General features: G+C 42.8%; 1 protein-coding gene across 4 annotated transcripts; it reads right to left on the bottom strand.

Moving 5' to 3' along the window:
* Positions 1 to 125: 125 nt before the first annotated feature.
* LOC139568597 (puromycin-sensitive aminopeptidase) lies at positions 126 to 18,859 on the bottom strand. Of its 4 annotated transcripts, none has more exons than XM_071390526.1 (23): positions 18,496 to 18,859; positions 15,369 to 15,459; positions 15,098 to 15,175; positions 14,773 to 14,894; positions 14,219 to 14,326; positions 13,684 to 13,884; positions 13,416 to 13,512; positions 13,284 to 13,317; positions 12,917 to 13,031; positions 12,575 to 12,739; positions 12,342 to 12,446; positions 12,093 to 12,153; positions 11,854 to 11,963; positions 11,659 to 11,722; positions 11,382 to 11,521; positions 10,130 to 10,264; positions 7,114 to 7,354; positions 6,520 to 6,662; positions 5,967 to 6,023; positions 5,423 to 5,530; positions 4,957 to 5,112; positions 2,017 to 2,064; positions 126 to 1,883 (listed from the first exon to the last, which is right to left on the bottom strand). In XM_071390526.1, exons 1-23 carry the CDS (start codon positions 18,616 to 18,618, stop codon positions 1,737 to 1,739), a joined length of 2,649 nt encoding a protein of 882 aa, XP_071246627.1. In that variant the 5' UTR covers positions 18,619 to 18,859; the 3' UTR covers positions 126 to 1,736. The 4 variants fall into 4 exon arrangements, with proteins under 4 accessions (XP_071246627.1, XP_071246629.1, XP_071246628.1 ...); XM_071390528.1 differs by having other exon boundaries at positions 7,135 to 7,354; positions 18,496 to 18,836; XM_071390527.1 differs by having other exon boundaries at positions 15,375 to 15,459; positions 18,496 to 18,822.
* Between the last annotated feature and the right edge of the window lie 802 nt (positions 18,860 to 19,661).

Here is a 19,661-nt window from a genome sequence, read left to right as displayed (position 1 = left end):
CATGTTTTTGCTTATTAGGATCATACAAAATTGTATTAGTAATTGTTAAATTACATATCAAACTGGTTTCCACTTCCAGGCATGCACACACACAACTCAATCATAAATCAACTGTACTAGTTTCATATTGTTTAAGTCTTTTTTTTTTTACTTTAATGAACACCAACTATTTTTAAACAAAAGCACAACAAATGTTCCAGGGAAAGAGTGACAATTAGTTTGATGATCTTCTCCGGTAAATGTTTTCAAAGCCACATCAAATTCTATATAGATATACTCGTTCAACAAGTCTGTGTGTAGATCTGTCATGTTAGAAACAATATTTTTAACTTTGCAGTGGAATATCACCCACTTCAGTGTAATTATTGCAAACCACTTTACCAATTTAAGGCTTCGGAGTTCAATAGCAGTGTTAAGTAAATCCTATCATTTCAAACTGGGCCAGTACATCATGAAAGTGTATACACTAAAATTTCCTGGTGTTAACTGCACTAAAAGGCCCAAGTAGTGTTGTTTTACTAATTCTTCAGAATAAATGAAAGTTTTTCCTCAACGTTAAAATAAATCACTGCATCTTATAAAAACAGGTTATTGAAAACAAGATGTAATTTTGTATATAATGTGGCAGATGAAGAAACAATTTAAATATGCATGTTTGTCGTTTGCCATACTATACATCATTCTGTAACTCCACATAGGGCTAAGAATACAGGCGACTGAAGGGGGGGGGATGGTATGTATCAAATGCCAGAGTAGGATGATGGATTGAGGGGGAAGAGAGTGGCGGGTAAGGTAACAATGAATATCGCTATTCAGATTTGTGGAACGTCTTTGCAAGAATGCTTGCATTATACAGTATACATGTAGTACCATGCTAGCGCTGCTCACCTTTTGTCCTAACCGTTAGTAGAGATGGAGATCAGTGCCATGAGTTCATTTAACTACCGCCAACAAAACATCACACGCTATATTAACCCCATTCTGCCCAGCTGTGCTCTTACACAAACTACACCTGTTGGGTAAAAACCAGCAACTGCGAAACGCCTATGGCGGAAAAAAAGAAAGAAAATAATTTGTTTGTACAGAAAACAAACAAAGTGAACAAAAACAGCAACACAGGATATATCATATTATTCATGCTTTTTTTTCTACATAGAGTAGGAGTGAGATGAGAAAAAGAAAGAAATTCACAGTTTTCAAACTACAATGCAAGGTTGTGTGTGTATGCAAGTGTTTATGTTTTGCGTGTCGTAACTGTACGGGAGTGTGAGCATGCACTCAGACTTGGGGGTGCATCTCAAATGGCACCCTATTCCCTGTAAAGTTCACTAACTAGGGCCCATTTGGCTCAAGTCAAAAATAGTGCACTAATAGAGAATGGAGTGCCATTTGGGACGCACACTGGGATAGCCATTCCGCAAATCATATCTGGGAGTGTTAAACCCCAGTAACCTAACTCATGTATCATCTTCCGATGGGCAGAATGGGGGCAATTACATTCTTTGTCAGACAAATGAATTTGCTTTGTTATTTATGTATAATAGTCTCTTTTCTTTTTCAACGCTTGGTTAAATTCTTGGCTTGTTTGTTGACGTCGTCGTCATTTGTATTTTTTTCCTTTTAGAGAAATTAAGCCTGCTTTGAGTATGCTCGCTCTCCATCTATGGACTGAGAAGGGGGGGCCGAGGCAGCTATGATGCAGGGAGGTCCGCGCTGGAAGGAGGGGACTGGGTTGTTCAGACCGGGGGAGCTTTGCGCTTCAGTAGATACTGGTGAATGTCGTCGGCGTCGCGCTTGAGCCAGGCGGCATTCAGGAGAATGTTCTCGCAGCACTGCTGCACCGTGCGCTCAGCCGCCGGCGCGTGGTGGCTCTCGAAGAAACTCTGGAAGATACAAAATGGCCGCGTTTAGAATTAAAACGACAGAAGTTAGCTATACTTATTTTTGTTCACATTTATCAGTTTCATTGAGCGAGACAACACTATTAAAAGAGGTATAAACCAATATGATGCTCACCTTCACTTCAGCAGCCATTTTGTCAATGGCAAATCCATCCACAGAGAGCTGTGAAGTGGGGTGAATATACAAGTGAGTTGGCTTAGGTCATTGGGCCACATGCAAAAGCTACCAGTCTTCCATAATACATTCCTCTTATAATACACTGCTCAAAAAAATAAAGGGAACACTAAAATAACACATCCTAGATCTGAATGAATGAAATATTCTTATTAAATACTTTTTTCTTTACATAGTTGAATGTGCTGACAACAAAATCACACAAAAATTATCAATGGAAATCAAATTTATCAACCCATGGAGGTCTGGATTTGGAGTCAAAATTAAAGTGGAAAACCACACTACAGGCTGATCCAACTTTGATGTAATGTCCTTAAAACAAGTCAAAATGAGGCTCAGTAGTGTGTGTGGCCTCCACGTGCCTGTATGACCTCCATACAACGCCTGGGCATGCTCCTGATGAGGTGGCGGATGGTCTCCTGAGGGATCTCCTCCCAGACCTGGACTAAAGCATCCGCCAACTCCTGGACAGTCTGTGGTGCAACGTGGCGTTGGTGGATGGAGCGAGACATGATGTCCCAGATGTGCTCAATTGGATTCAGGTCTGGGGAACGGGCGGTCCATAGCATCAATGCCTTCCTATTGCAGGAACTGCTGACACACTCCAGCCACATGAGGTCTAGCATTGTCTTGCATTAGGAGGAACCCAGGGCCAACCGCACCAGCATATGGTCTCACAAGGGGTCTGAGGATCTCATCTCGGTACCTAATGGCAGTCAGGCTACCTCTGGCGAGCACATGGAGGGCTGTGCGGCCCCCCAAAGAAATGCCACCCCACACCATGACTGACCCACCGCCAAACCGGTCATGCTGGAGGATGTTGCAGGCAGCAGAACGTTCTCCACGGCGTCTCCAGACTCTGTCACGTCTGTCACATGTGCTCAGTGTGAACCTGCTTTCATCTGTGAAGAGCACAGGGCGCCAGTGGCGAATTTGCCAATCTTGGTGTTCTCTGGCAAATGCCAAACGTCCTGCACGGTGTTGGGCTGTAAGCACAACCCCCACCTGTGGACGTCGGGCCCTCATACCACCCTCATGGAGTCTGTTTCTGACCGTTTGAGCAGACACATGCACATTTGTGGCCTGCTGGAGGTCATTTTGCAGGGCTCTGGCAGTGCTCCTCCTGCTACTCCTTGCACAAAGGCGGAGGTAGCGGTCCTGCTGCTTGGTTGTTGCCCTCCTACGGCCTCCTCCACGTCTCCTGATGTACTGGCCTGTCTCCTGGTAGCGCCTCCATGCTCTGGACACTACGCTGACAGACACAGCAAACCTTCTTGCCACAGCTCGCATTGATGTGCCATCCTGGATGAGCTGCACTACCTGAGCCACTTGTGTGGGTTGTAGACTCCGTCTCATGCTACCACTAGAGTGAAAGCACCGCCAGCATTCAAAAATGACCAAAACATCAGCCAGGAAGCATAGGAACTGAGAAGTGGTCTGTGGTCACCACCTGCAGAACCACTCCTTTATTGGGGGTGTCTTGCTAATTGCCTATAATTTCCACCTGTTGTCTATTCCATTTGCACAACAGCATGTGAAATTTATTGTCAATCAGTGTTGCTTCCTAAGTGGACAGTTTGATTTCACAGAAGTGTGATTGACTTGGAGTTACATTGTGTTGTTTAAGTGTTCCCTTTATTTTTTTGAGCAGTGTATATACAGAATATATAGTGCATTCGGAAAATATTCAGACCCCTTGATTTTTCCACATTTTGTTACGTTACAGCCTTATTCTAAAATTGATTAAATGTTTTTCCCCCCCTCATCAATCTACACACAATACCCCATAATGACAAAGCAAAAACAGGTTAAGAAATCTTAACTTTGTTAAAGCACCTTTGGCTACGATTACATCCTCAAGTATTCTTCGGTATGACGCTACAAGCTTGGCACACCTGTATTTTGAGAGTTTCTCCTATTCTTCTCTGAAGATCCTCTCAAGCGGTCAGGTTGGATGGGGAGCGTTACCGCACAGCTATTTTCAGGTCTCTCCAGAGATGTTAGATCGAGTTCAAGTCTGGGCTCTGGCTGGGCCACTGAAGGACATTCACACTTGTCCCGAAGCCACTCCTTGACTGTCTTGGCTGTGTGCTAAGGGTCGTTGTCCTGTTGGAAGTTGAACCTTCGCCCCAGTCAGAGGTCCTGAGTGCTCTGGAGCAGGTTTTCATTAGGATCTCATCTCTCTGTACTTTTCACCGTTCATCTTTGCCTCAATCCTGACGAGTCTCCTAGTTCCTGCCGCTGAAAAACATCCCCACAGCATAATGCTTCACCGTAGGGATGATGCCAGGGTTCAATCTTGGTTTCATCAGACCTGAGAGTCTTGTTTCTCATGGTCATGGTCCTTTAGGTGCCTTTTGGCAAACTCCAAGAGGTCTGTCATGTGGCTTTTACTGAGGATTGGCTTCCATCTGGCCACTCTACCATAAAGGCCTGATTGGTGGAGTGCTCCATGGTTGTCCTTCCCCAGATCTGTACCTCGACACAATCCTGTCGCTGAGCTCTACGGACAATTACTTTGACCTCATGACTTGGTTTTTGCTCTGATATACACTGTCAACTGTGGGACCTTATACAGACAGGTGTGCCTTTGCAAATCATGTTCAATCAATTGAATTAAGGTATTTCTGTTTGTTGATTTGAATAAAATGTGCAAACATTTCAAAAAAACTTTTTCAGATTTGTCATTATGGGGTATTGTGTGTAGATTGAGGATTTTTTATTTATTTAATCCATTTTAGAATAAGGCTGTAATTTAACAAAATGTGGAAAAAGTCAAGGGGTCTGGAAACTTTTGAAATGCACTGTATACAGTGCCCTCTGAGGAAAATATGAGAATAAGAACAGTTAAACGACAATGCTTCAGAGCGGAGCCTTTACCTTGATGAGCCGTGATATGAGGAAGCCGCCCTGGTAGCGGTTGTGAAGCTCCTCCCAGTTGTCTTTGACAAACTTCCAGGCGGCTTTCCTACCATGCTTACTGCTTCCGGCCACGCCCCCGATTACTGACACGGTGTCCTGGGGACGCACGTCCTCCTGGGTGGGGGAGACAGAGTGGTTGGTTTTTGCCAATTGCCATGAATTCATCATGCTCATCTTATAGGTAAACTCGTATGACCAAAAGAACTAGGAGGGCTACATTTACGAAACTAGTTAACACCAGTGTTAACAATTGCACCGGCTATTTTCAAGAATGAACACCATAAAAGCGAGACCAAAAGAACACAAGGTGTAAATATGAATGTTTCTAGAGATTTTTGTTCTGTCTTTTATATTCTCCTGACAAAATAGCAGGAGCAAGCAACACACTCCAGATGCCAGGGCAGGAATGGTTGTGTGTACATACCGAGAGGGCAAAGGTGAGGACTTTCTGGATGAGGTCGGGAGCAGAGATGGCTCCCAGCACTCTCTCTATGCGGTTCTTCTCCTCCTGCATGTCAGCCTGCTTGTGAAGCTGAAGAGGATGGGAGAGATTAGAGAGCGATAATGGGAGAGAAAAATATTAATATTTTACCTTTGGTGTGACATTTATGGGACGAAATCAAATGATATCAATTCTCATCAGTTGACTGTGATTAAAGCTTTATCTGTCACAGATTATTGGTGAGGCTCTAACGAGAGTCTAGGACATGGAGCGAGCTGGTAATCCTGTTCATCTGACTGAGGAAATGTAATTGAAATCATTCATGCTTACAATATATGACTCATGCTTATTGAGGAGACTGATCTCCAACCAGCTGGCCTGGCTGGGGTGTATTGTCTAGGAACCAAACGTGACGAAACAGGGCGGGACTAATCTGAATTTATCCAATAAGAAATGCTTGTTTTCGTTGCAAAACATTTTGCTACGGTGTGCACTAGTGAATACACAATTAGCTGGTGTGACTTACCTTCAGCATTGTGTCCAACGTGGCACTGTCACCATGCTTCAGCACTGTTAAGTACACCTGAAGAGAAACAAAGACCATACACATGGGCATTCAATACGGTTTCATCACTTGATTTTACAATAAATGTATGTCTTTGTCTCATAAACGGCATCTACTTCCAGTCATGGTGGTACTAAATAACTATCATTAGCACTTAGAGATGATCTACCAATGATAAGTCACTGTTTGAAAGTAGGATCAATAACATGATTACAGGCCCATTGTTGAAATGTTAACCACAACTGATTGAAATAAATGGACAGGTCAAAGCAGTACTGAAGACGCTTCACCTAGCCAACCAGAGGCATAGGTGGAGACGTTATCAAATTGCTGACCAATCAAATCCTTTAAACATTCATGACGGAAAGTCATCAAGAGCCTAGGGTTAGAGGGCAAAGGTTAGTTTGGAATGGGGCCTTTGTTTATGTAACTACATGTTAAGAACACGTGTGTTTCTCTATGAATAAATGTGTGTGTGTGTATGTGTATGTGTGTGTGTGGCAGAACAGCTTACTGGGCTCCTGAGGTCTGCAGAGAGGATCTGCTTGCCTTCCACATGGTCTTTGAATCTCCGCCGGGCCTCCTCCAGCGTGGGCTTGTGTCCCGCCTTCCCCAGCTTCCCCAGAACCAGACCCCTCAGCAGGGCATCCAGGTGACCTGAGAGAGGGAGGAGAGGAGAGAATAGAAGAACCGGGGCCGGAAAACAGAAAAAAAAAGAAAAAAAAGCACCAGTCAGTCTCACACGTTAAAAACACAAACTGACACACTGAACTTCATCCAAAAGAACTGAATTTATCTACTGCTAGGCAATCCAGGAGCCAGTAAATCCATACATCACCAGCTCTGGGCTGATACCCCTACTACACAAAACACTTGCCTAACTCCAAACCGACCCTTAGCCCCTAACCCCTAGGCACTTGAGCAGAACTGAATATATTGTATAGGTGTAAGCAATATAGCAGAAAAAAAATCCCACCAAGCCTATCAAGAGTGCAACGTAGACTGATTGCCATCTCTCTTACACCTATCCACCCCAATCAGTGCTACATCAAGTAACTTGGGGTTAAAAGCTGAGGATTGACTCGGCAGCTCAGTTCGTAACGCTTACCACCGGCCCCAGGGGGCTCACCTTCGCCCTGCTTGCATTCCCAGCCCAGCTTGAGGCCGATGGGAGTGAACAGGTCCCGGATGAACTCCTGAATCTCCTCGTGGAAGTCGGTGTGGGAGAGCAGGGAGGAGAGCACGCCCAGGTTGCAGCTCAGGTCGCTCCACACAGTGTAGTTGGGCTCGTTGACGAAGGCCTCCATCAGCTTCAGCACCTCCACCGTGCTGATCATGCCAGCGCGCGACTGAGGAAGATGAAGATGATTAATAGGATGAAGATTGGCGACAAGAAGAGAAGGAATTGGGGGGGGGGTAGAAGTAGAATAGAGGAGGAAAATAAAGGAGAGGTAAAAGAGGAATGGAAGAGAAGGAATATGAAGAATGAGGGTAAGAGGAATAGAAGAGGTAAGAGCAGGGGAAAAGTTGTTAAGAGTCACAGTATTGTGATGTTATCTACAGTGTTTGTAATTGAGCCCTGAATGAATGGGACAATAAAGCCTTTCAGGAATAGGATAAAGCAGGAAAACAAGCTGATTGGATTACAAATTGTTTATCCAACATCTACAGTAAACATCTTCATAAGAGACTTTGGTGAGAAAAAGGCCGAAGAATCAATGCTTAACAATTCACATGACATATCTTAGTCAAAGAGCTTAATACTCATGGGTACAGAGGGAGAAAGGAGCAGTATCGTTATCGAACCATAACAGTTACGTTTACATGGCCACAAAACAATAACATGTACAGGTAACTGCCAAAATAATGTAAACACTTGAGTAAATGAGGGATACAAAGTAAATCGAAAGCAGGTGCTTCCACACTGTAGTGATGCGCAGGTTGACTCAGAAGGCGCAGTTCCCGCGGGTATATCCGCAGGGCGGGTTTCGGCTCATTAAATACTGTGTAGATGAAGGGCAGGTGGGTGGCAGGTTGAATAAAGAGAAAATGCATAAAAGAATCCATAAATGTTTAATTCATATATCTATAGGCTACATTGAGGTTTTTCTTTCATTCTTTTTAGGCTATCTGGCATTTGTGCGTTTGTCCTAACTGTACACTGTACACGCTTTTGGGAACGGACAGAAAAAGTGGATGTCGATCCACTTAGGGAAAAAGGACAATGTCAGAGTTTAATTAAATAAGAGAAATGCTGCGAAATGGAGTTGAAAATAAAGAGAAGGGAGGGCCAGAAAAGTTGTGTTTGGGGCGCTATACATATTCGACAGTCACATGACGGGGAACTTTAGCCTACCGTTCAGATGGATTAAATGGAAACTGAAATATGGACACCGACTGTAGGTCTATAGCCTTAATATTAACTCCTGCAGAATTAAGCATTTCTTTCAGCAAAAGTAAACACCAAATGTACATTGAAATATATGCGGAAATATGATTTCTTTCAGCATCTTGAGAATGCAAATGCAGTTAGCACCTCTACAGACGGTCCCCTATCTTAAAATCAGCATGATAAAAGCTGATCATATTTCCTACCACATAAAATATGTGTCCAAGCTGAACTGAAATCTTATCAGAAACATGTTGGGTCGTATTTCACAGTTTCCTATTTCCGGTCAAAACGACGTCAGAGAGCTTGGGTCTACAAGGTTCCATCTGCAAAAAGATGATTCTGAGAACTGGCTTTAAAATTACAAACCTTCATTGGTTTAAATGGTGTACATTTTGATCCTGTATTCTTTTGAACTTAGCATGAATTGGGGTATTTAGAGTACTCTATAGGTAGAGACCATTTAACAAAACAAGTCAATAACTAGATTGACACAAATGTAGATAGAACCTTATTAGGGCTGACTCATTCATTTCATTTAGATTAAAATGTGCCAAAATATCAGACATTATTTATCAGAAACGCATCTAAATTAGGGCAAAATAAATCCTGCACCCGTCAAAAAAAAACATCCCGCCATCTGACTGTAGCCTACAGCACATTTTCTAAATTTGCAGATTAGGGTCAGGTGCGGGTCTCCTTTTTATTTATTTATACATAGTCGTGCGGTTGCGGATGACCCATTCACCACTACCACACAGGTGTGGTTCCTGAGTAAATTAAGCAATTAACATCATGATTAGGGTAATGTATAAAAAATGCTGAGCAGAGAATTATTTTGGCTACCACAGCTATAGACAGGTTGGCTGACAACGTCGCGAAAATGATATACGTGCATCGATGTGTCCGGAAGGCGTGCGTTGTTATGATTCTAAAGGGTCAGATAGCTAGCAACAATGACAAGCTGCTGCCATGTGGGGAATTGTAGGTGGTTCGTTTCAGCTAGTTGTATCTTGTTTTGACTGATGTCATGGCTATACTAATATGGCTCAAATTCACTAGCTATCTAACAGACAACAAGTGCTCATTGTGCAAATGTATTTGTTTTCTATTAAACATTTGGAGACTAAATATAGTTTACATGTCAGTCTAAACCAACCATGTCTGTTCTGCCCCATAGGAGCGCACACGTCAATTTGGGTGTTATTTAAAAAATGTTATTTTTTACCTACAACTTTTTTTTTCTTAAAACTTGGTTAAGGGCTTTTAAATAAGCATTTCACTGTAAGGTGAAATTGTACCTGTTGTATTTGGCGCATGTGACAAATAACATTTGATACTATGTTGGGGTTTCGTTAACTTTATGTTGTGTGGATTCCACATTTACAACATTGAGCGGCTAGTTTATTTTAGGGGAAGCTTCGACCCTGGGCTTCCTCAAAAAGTATCTGTTTATACAGATATTTATTTATTTTTTTACACTGTTTCTTTGCCACTGTAGCGCTAGACTAGGCAGATGGGGTTTTGCTATATGGAAGGGGAAAGAACCTAAGGGTTTTGTGGCAGAAAGGAATTATTTTTTATGATTATGATTGTTACAGGAACTGACCCTTACCCTGTTCATGGCTGACTTATACACAAGCACCAATACCATAAATATCACATTTATTCTTGAGCGTTAGCGTCAAGCTAAAGGGCATGTTGGTGTAGTGTTGACGGTAGTCTCTCCTCTCACCAGGGAGAAGAGGTCGTTCTGCAGGCCCAGACGGTCCACAGGCAGCAGGGTGAGGTCTCTGATACCAGGCAGCAGGCTCTCCAACATGGCTGAGCTGTACTGGATCCTGTAGAAGCCCACTGTTCCTGGGTTGATCTATAGGGGGAGGAGGAGGACAGTTGAACAGCAGCCAAAGACCATAGCCTTGTTGCCAATCTGTTTTCTTCCACTCCTTTGTCGGTGTCATGCCAAACCATTTGCTGTTCCAAACTTGTTAGCTAAAGCGGAAATAAATCTGCCTAACAAGCAAGTGTGGAAGAAAGCCCTTATATGCTTGAGTGACCACACCAAACAAATGAACAAAATAATGTTCTATTCTAGCCATAAAAAGTACAGCTTAGCATTAAGGAAACAGGAAGAGATATTTTCTAACCCTTTGATCAACTCAGTACTCAGTATGGATAATTCTCTGTTCTGAATGGCACACGCATAAGTAGTTTCACTCTCCCCTACCATAGCCTTGTGCAGTGGTTCCCAACCTTTTTCGGTTACAGTACCACCAATTGAATTTTGCTCTGCCCGGAGTACCCCCTTGTGCATTTTACCAGTAAGCCTATGGTCTCATGAGTCTTCACAAGTACCCCTAGGGGTCCTAGTACCCCTGGTAACCACTGGCCTTGTGGATCCTCTTTAGCATTGCTAACTAGATAGGGACTAGCCAGGTTATGATCCCGCTCAAGCAACCACTAGTCTCAATCAAGTGGTTATTTTTGAATGGTTCTCAGTTCCCCAAACTTACTTTCACATTACTAATGATGTCCTTTCAGTGAACAGCTATTTCTATGGTCCATTCACAAATCCTGACCCTCCAGTGACCCCTTTAAACAGCCATCTGTGTGACCTTTTGACCCCTTTCAAAGACCTTCAAGGGTCATGGTTGGCTTAACCTCTTGTCGACCCTTTTTGTCAGGTGATTGGTTTACTGAACTCAATGATCTCCCATCCGTTTGTTTAGTATTTACTGTCTCAGAATCATGAATGTTACAGCCCATTCACAAAAATGTATAATTCTTCAAGCAGGCAGACCTCCAAGGTCATGGCTCTTGAAGCGAGAATTTTTGTATCCATTTTGCTTTTATTAGACAGCTTTCTATTTCCCTAAACATGCAACTCTGTATAAGGGTTATAGTACACATTTTATGGCCTCAGGGCTTGGTCTTCAACTCGATTCTATATTAGACAGATGTAATAGGTGGAATTTGGTTGTCCTCACCTTGACCCACTGGTCAGGGCTGACGTTGTTGATCGTGATGGTGGTCTCTGGGCTGTCCAGCAGCACCTTGAGCTTGGTACACCCGGGGTCCTCACCGGTACAGATACTGATTGGTACCATCCAGTTAGGGCAGTCCTCACCTGGTGGATGATTGACACAAGCAAGACCCAATGAGATGAAGCAAAGTAGGATATTTGTCTCATGTGACAAATAGGGAACCAGCAATTTGTACCTGGCTTTTTTTGTTGTGGCGAGTTATTGGAAAATATTATCTTACCATTATGTGGTCCACTGGCACAGAATTTCTTCTGAGATATCTTGAGGATGCAGTCATCCCCTTGCTACAAAAATAAAAAGTATGTGATTATTTAATACACAAACAGCTATATCCAAAACAGAGAGATCCCCTCTCACAGGATAAACACAGAACATTCATATTGTCCAAAGACAATTTCCATTGTGGTCTATTTACCTGCTCCTGGTCCACTACGATTATAGGGAAGCCCATCTGCTTAGTCCAGGAGCTCATCACCAGGGCGATGGGTTTCCCGCTAGCCTGTTCCAGACATTCCCATAGGTCCTCTGGGAAAGGTGGTGGGGAGAGAGGTGGTCACCAACCAATTACAATGCTCAAATATATATATCTTGTTATAATGGACCAGACAAGCCATTATAAATTCATGAGATTTATAGGAGACTTGACAGTGTTACCTGTTGCTGCATTTTTATGTTGGAACTTCAACAGATAGGAATGCATTCCTTTCCTAAAATCCTAGAGACAGAACAAACAAAATAGGTTTACAAAGAAAGCTAGAATATCAAGAAAAACATCTGAGATGAAAATATACAAATAGTTAACAGAGACACTTGTTCACGGAATACCCTTTTAGCTAGTACATGAAAGAGAGCTTGACTAATTAGTGGACAACATGGCAGTGTGCCTGGGCAGCAGCTCCTCACCTCGTCTCCTATGTAGTTGTGCAGCATACGGATCACAGACGCTCCTTTGCTGTAGGATATGGCATCAAAGATTTCATCCACCTCCGACGGGTGGCCCACGTTCACCTGCAGTCCAGGGAATCAGTCAGTTCATGCTTTCAAACGCAGTACGAGGTTCGCTTTCATCTGATAGAGATACCTCACGTATATTCACATCTATATATATATAATCGTACAAATTTAAAGCCACACACCTCGATGGGATGACTGTTGTCCAACGCATCCAGGTCCAGGGCGCGGGTGTAGTCGGCAGACACAAACTGTGTCCAGATGTCGTAGTCAGGGAAGCAGTGGTCCACACAGAGGTACTCGATCCATGATGCGAAGCCCTCGTTAAGCCACAGATGGGTCCACCATTCCTACAAGGCAAGGGGGGATCATATTGACTAAAACCAATTCAGGACAATGCAATTGAAGAAAGTTGTTCATATAATCTTCAATAATGCAATATCTTTCATGATCATGTCCTTCGGTCATTGACCAGCAGAGTGCTTTTTGCTTCTACATAAGCAGTAAAGAGCACAGTGGTTGTTTACCATGGTGACCAGGTTTCCGAACCACTGGTGAGCTAGCTCGTGTCCCACCACCAGGGCCACCCACTGCCGTGAGGACGAGCACGAGTTCTTCGGGTCAATCAGCAGCGCCGTCTCCCTGGGAAACGAGGTCAAACAGCGAGGTCAACTCGAAGAAAAACAAGCGCAAAAGTGATTCATTTCACACTCCCCCTAGTGGTATCATGCATTAACACAAAAACATAAATAGCATATAAAAAAATAAAAAATAAATCACATACATTTCCCGCTAGTGGTAATCAAGTAATCTTTTTGTGGAATAACATGATTGGCAGGCTAACTGTGCATCCTCTCATTAGTTGCAAATTTAGCAACATTACTTTAGATTTACCTGTAAGTAACAAGGCCCCAGTTTTCCATGGCACCTGGAGGGGGCAGCACCAAGCGTGTTAGATCTTGACTATAATTCCTATTTTTCGTCAAAATATAATAATTGAAATAGAGTCATTTGAATTGTACTTACCAGCAGCAAAGTCAGCGATAGCTATTAGATCAATTTTAGGCAATGGGTAAGGAACATTGAAGTAGTCATTGTAGAAAGGTAAGGTCTTTACAGCAACCTGTGAGAAAAGTAGATGGAAATGATATCTAGTTTTTTTTCTATTTTACACTTGATGCTAATAGATTGTTGTGGTAGCAGCAACTGTCATTCATCAATATGTGATACATGACTAGAGTTTAGTACTGGTCTAACCAGTATCCAAGTTTAAAAAGGGGTAAAAACAACTCACCTCTAGTGCAAATTTCCCTTGTTCCGCCTTTCCGGTAGGCGTGTAGACGCGTACGGTCACGCCGTCCGACGATTGGCCTTCTACAAAGTCGTATTCGCCGATGACGAACGCTACAAGGTACGTGGACATGATGGGGGTGGTGGCAAACTTCACTTCCAAAAGGCTGTCATCTTCTGGATGTGGCTTTCGATCGATGACATTCTGTGTCATTGAGGACAAGGGCATATTAGTACGGACAGAAAATGTAATCAGAAAGTCATAGAGTCAGCAATGCTTTTGAAGAATGAGCGCATAGAATTTAACAGTCCACAGGGCAGACATCTTGGAAAAACATACTAATTCAGTTACATTTTGAATGCCAGCAGACTTATTACTCTTGTAGCTAGATGGGGGGGGGAATGCAGTGACCCAACAAGACCGTCTTATGTTACATAAGCCAATGTTAGCAGAGCGCAAACAACAGAGTGGCGAAATGTGACTCAAGCTGTTTGGGGTCTTGCGTCCTCAGGCGGAAGAGTTAGAGTGTGACACGTACCATATTTGACAAGGCTACTCGGTCCTTGGGAACTATCAGAGAGATGTCAAAGGTGGCTTTGATAGCTGGCTCGTCCCAACAGGGGAAGGCCCGGCGAGCGTCCGTGGCCTGAGGAGAGAAGAAAGGAGAGAACACCATGGGAGGTTAGGCAAGATAGTTTCAACACATTTCACAGCGTGTTATGTCAGGCCAACATCCTGGAGGGTGTCAGAGGGCTGCTTTATAATAAAGCTACTCCAATGACCTCTAGTGAAAGTTGAAAATAAACAACATTCCGTATATAGCAGCTGGGCATGTCGTTCCCCTCCCCACATTTTTTTCTAAAGTTAAGAGATTACAATGTTGCATTATCAAGACTCTCCAACAATGGTTGCTAAAACATTCAGCCTATAGCCAGGGTGTGACAACCCTCAAACACTGTGGTCAAATGGCAGTCACATTCCTTTACACTATTGCAACATGGGTTAAGCAAATCAACTCTTCTGCCGAGAGAAACTGTACTCATTACTGTACCAGAAGTAATGCAGGACAGGAGGAGCGCCTAGTTACTGTACCTCGAACTGTGTGACAGCAGCATAGCGGATTTCTCCTGCAGGAGTTGCATATTTACTTCTGTAGAAACCTTTCATTTTGTCATTCAGCTCCCCAACAAAGTCAATCTTCAAAGTACCAGATCCTGGGAAACAGGTGCAAAAACCAACGTGTGTTTATTCAGCCTTTACTACAATAAGAGGTTTGTTTTTTTGTCAACTACAAACAAAAAGACATGGCATGGTGTCAAACACTAGGAAGAATAGTGAATGGCAGAGAGTGGAGGGTTTATTATAAACCTAAAAAGCCCTGGAGCCATTCTGGTTAACGGCGAGTCCTTTGACTTACCTTTCTGTAGAGCACTAGGGAATGACAGAGTTACTTTCTCGTCCTCATTTTGATAGTTGAATCCTGTAGCGTTAATTTCTAAAGAGAAGGGAAAAAATGCAAGGCTGATATTCGCTGCCATAACATAATAATGAAAAGAACATACAAATGTGCCTAACAAGCCTGAAAAAGCAGGTCTAATCAGGAAATAGAAATACATAAAATCTAAAATATATATAATAGTTTGTCTATAATCAAGAGAAATATGAAAAGACAATTGACAGAATCTCACCCTCACCTTCCCCTCCCTCTGGTACAAAGGATGCTGTGATGATGTCGATGTCAGCACAGTTCATCACAATCTGATTAGTGGACAGGTTAACCTGGAAAAACGACAGAAACACGACTACTAAGTAAAATCGGGGACTAGCATACCCTTGTATAAATCCCCGGGATGACATAAGAACGACATTTTTAATTTGTGTAAAAAATAAAATGTTTGGCAGTCATTCTAGAGTCCCTCAACGATAATACTCCCTCGATATAATACTTCCAGACTAGGATATTTGTTTTTCTGCCATAAGCAAATCCACCATTAAGGGTAAATCTAATCTGAACTGTGTCAGATAGCAGCGATAGGGATCAAACAACTTACTGTAGGAGGCTTAACCTACAGTGGCAGGCTTAACCTACAGTGGCTCAGTGTCACCGTGAAAAAATTGTGGCTTGACAGGGAGAGCGGAAAGGGAGTGAAAGATGGTTTGGAGAGAGGGAAAGAAAGAGACAGCCTATAGGGCTTCTGACTAGAATGCAATGTGATAGCGGCTCATGCGACGGTCGACCGTCCGACCTATTGAGGGCGGAACCCAGAGGCACACTCAGACGCGGCTTTCTGAGAGAGAAGGCTAGTCCCATTTATTGACGGTTGGGTGCTGCCGTTGTTTATTTTGATACTCAGAGAGCTGGAAGGTTGTAACCAAGAAGGCAGGGCTGTAATTATAGAGTGTGCTAGGTGATGGCACGGTGCCACATCGCTATCAGTCTTGTTGGCTATTGTGCGGTTATCTGACAACTTTTAAATCCTGGGCTGGCATTGACATTAACTTGGCTAATGAAATTATAGAATGTGCATACAAATAGCAGCCACGGAACTGACAACACATAGCCCATGTATTGCAGTTAAAAATGCCATACTTGACAACTGTATTTGTCACTTAAATGCAAAGAGTTGCCTAATCCTTTCATCTAGCCTAATTTCCTAGGCAAATGCAGTTCACCAACTACGTAAAACAATGTGCCATCCCCCTATGGATACCAAACATAGATCAGCGGCACATAGATAACCCATACCGTAATCTATTAGATTTAGACAATGTTTGTGTGTAAGGTACTAAAATAGTTTAGCCTGGCGTTTTAAGTGTCATTGAAACACAGCCAGTGTTATGTCCCCATGATGACTAGTAACTTGTGTTCCTAGCCTGTGTTCTGAGATGAAGATGGTGTATGCAAACATCTGAGCGGAATTTATGCACCATATTTGTCACCAAATATGATACCCATAAGAAACGAATCAAATGAAGCAAGCAAGTCTGTAATAGACATGTGGTGTAGTATTTGGGATGGGCATTTGACAGTTGCAGTACTCGTATTGGGGAAAAAACTAAATCATACTCAAGTATTACAGATAACAAATACTAATTGCCCCATACAGACAGTATACAAAACATTAAGAACACATTCCTAATATGAGTTAAACCCCCTCCCCTTTTGCCCTCAGAACACCCCCAATTCTTCAGGGAATGGACTCTACAAGGTGTCAAAAGAGTTCACTCTACAAGGTGTCAAAAGAGGGATGCTGGCCCATGTTGACCCCAATTCTTCCTACAGTTGTGTCAAGTTGGCTGGATGTCCTTTGGGTGGTGGGCCATCCTTGATACACACGGGAAACGGTTGAGCGCGAAAAACCCAGCAGTTTTGCAGTTCGACACAAAATGGTGCGCCTGGCACCTACTACTACGTTTAAAAGGCACTTAAATATGTTGTCTTGCCTATTCACAATCTGAATGGCGCACACATACACAATCCATGCCTCAAGGCTTAAAAATCCTTCTTTAAACTGTCTCTTCCCCTTCATCTTCTGCACTGATTGAAGTGGATTTAACAAGAGACATCAATAAGGAATAATAGCTTTCACCTGGTCAGTCTAGGTCTAAGTGAACCCAGCGGAAAATAGGCTAGAGACAATTATTCCCAAACTGCTGCTTGTTGTTGGAACACATTTTCCTACTTCAACCAGTCCATTTATAATTTGTGATAAAACTGTCATCATTTGGCAAGGAATGTAGTTTGTGTATCCATCAGCTAGATACCGCTTTTATAGGCTTGTGATGCACACTCAGCACGCCTGTGTGTGCAGGGAGCAGTCAGAAGGCAATTGAGTGAATGAGACGGAGGGGAAAGGGAATTTAGGGGTAAAACGGGGGTGCCAAGGCACATTACACCAAATAGTTTTACAGTATAACAAAATAAATACAAGTCATCTCTGGTTAAAGATCGAGCTTTGACGTCCGTTTGAGAATTCATGCCCATCCGTATGTAGTAATTGGTTTACACCATCAACATACCAACAGGCAATGGGAAGTACGCAAGGTTGCACACCATTTTCCCAATCACTGACAGATTAGGAATAATTGAACTACATTTCTTGTAGTTGTCGTGCAGTGTCGTGCATTATCATCAAACAATATCAGTTCTAAATGTTATACATCATGGTTGTTGAATGTCTAGTGTTTTGTCATTGAAATAGTCTGCTAGCAACACGCTTGCAAAATAGGTTAACACAGAGACGGAAGCTGGGAGGTCCTCTAGTAGGAAGACATTTACTAGCTATGATTTAGCAAACATTAGCTCAGTTAGCACTAGCGCGCATGCTAACTGGGTGCGCTGACATGCAACTAACGTTAACATTGAAGTTAAATCAACATCTTTGCATTGACGTTGATCATACTATACATTCATTTCAAGTGAGAAGTATGTAGTAGTGACTATTAGCCAGTGAACGATTTGCAAAAATTACAGCGAGTTAACGTTAATGTTCCTAGCTATCTAACTAGTATTAGCAGTTAACTAGCGAATGACGGTTCATCTAGGTAGGTAGCTAGCTAGTTACTCTGGACGGTACCATTCAAGCCAATATTTTCTACATTGAATAGATATGTTCAACCTAGCTAAAGTGAACTAGGCTAGCTGTTTGCCACTACTATCATGGGTTAGTAGATAAGGTTAGTTTGTGGTTCGCTAGCTGGCAAGTTAGCTAGCTAGTTAGCATTTTGCCATTCGAACGTTGTACATTTGGCAAAATAGATTACATAACCATGCACCAAGTACGATACAAATTGTCTTTCAAATACTTCCCCTACCTCCACAATCGCCTCTAGCTTGCCCTCGAAAGTGAAGTCGATGAGGTCGGGCTTCAAGCACAACCCGTAGTTGACAGGGTAGACGTCAGTGGGCAACCTTACGAAGGGCCTCCTTTCAGGCATGGTGTCTGTATTTTGTCTGGTGGCGATTGCGAAGACGGTGCTGCTGTGTATTACTCGGAATTTGATAGTTCTGCAAAATGGGCTTCGACAACAAAACGGGATCTTGGGGAATTACTCGTTTTACGAATGACAGCGAAACCCGACGGCCGAGAACCAGCAACATAAAATCCTTAGCTAGAAATGTTACCAGCTAGGGTCCTCCCCTCTCACTTCAAATCCACCGTAACAACGTGTGTAGGAGCGCAGTATGACGAGGAAAAGTGTCATCGCGTTGAAGCGGAGGAACACTGGAACAAGGGGGTGTGTTCAATATGTTTGGTTTTGAAGTAGTTTGTCAATTGCAGTAACCTCTTTTTCTCCAAAAATATAGCTATGTTATGTAAAATATTTGACATAAATCATAACTGACAATTACATGCTTTCTGTTTGTAGCATTCCTTATTAGTAGTAGTAGATAGTAGCAAAAATAACAATAATGCATGAAGTCATCTGCACTCTCTGAAAATAAGAATTTGCATCAACAACAGGTTGTTTACCTTTTTATGTTGTGAAAGTTTTGATGATTGTCTATGTTGTTGCCTAGTAGTGAGTGTGTGTAAATCACCTATGGAAACCAGTAGTCAGAGGGCTTAGCTACTCACATGACTCATGTAGGTCATTGCAGACATCTCTCTATCAACTCTATTTTGTTTGCTTAAGAATCCTCCTGCCAAGAAGACGTGCACGGCCACTGAAGGTGTTCGAAGTAGCTGCTGCTCAAATCATCAGATCATGTCATGAAAAAGCAACCAATTTAAGAGACAATTCCACTATCTAAACCCATGTAACTCTTTATTATCTGTGTCCAACGGCTAAGTAACTGGTGCTGTAGCCTGCATCCATAAGAACCCATTTATGCTTGATCCAAAAATGTGGTCGGTATGGATGGTGTGATGCGATTGCGAAGCCTCCAGAGGCAAGCAGTGGCCAAATTGAGCTCCGTACTGCGCTGTGCGCCTCACATTTTGTAACAATGAGTAGGGCTCCGCATTGACATGATTAGT

The sequence above is a fragment of the Salvelinus alpinus genome, chromosome 2 (assembly GCF_045679555.1).
Source record: "Salvelinus alpinus chromosome 2, SLU_Salpinus.1, whole genome shotgun sequence".
Taxonomy (NCBI): Eukaryota; Metazoa; Chordata; class Actinopteri; order Salmoniformes; family Salmonidae; genus Salvelinus; species Salvelinus alpinus.
The sequence above is the reverse complement of the archived record's forward strand: the minus strand, read 5'-3'. Positions and strand labels throughout refer to the sequence as shown.

Bases quoted from the DNA above. Each gene is read 5' to 3' on its own strand.
- LOC139568597 (XM_071390526.1), bottom strand. From the start codon at position 18,618: ATGCCTGAAAGGAGGCCCTTCGTAAGGTTGCCCACTGACGTCTACCCT. The intron at 13,513-13,683 runs GTGAGTTGTTTT...CTTTTCTCACAG, and splicing joins AAGGGAAATTTGCACTAGAG to GTTGCTGTAAAGACCTTACC. The intron at 13,318-13,415 runs GTAAGTACAATT...TGCCCCCTCCAG, and splicing joins TATCGCTGACTTTGCTGCTG to GTGCCATGGAAAACTGGGGC.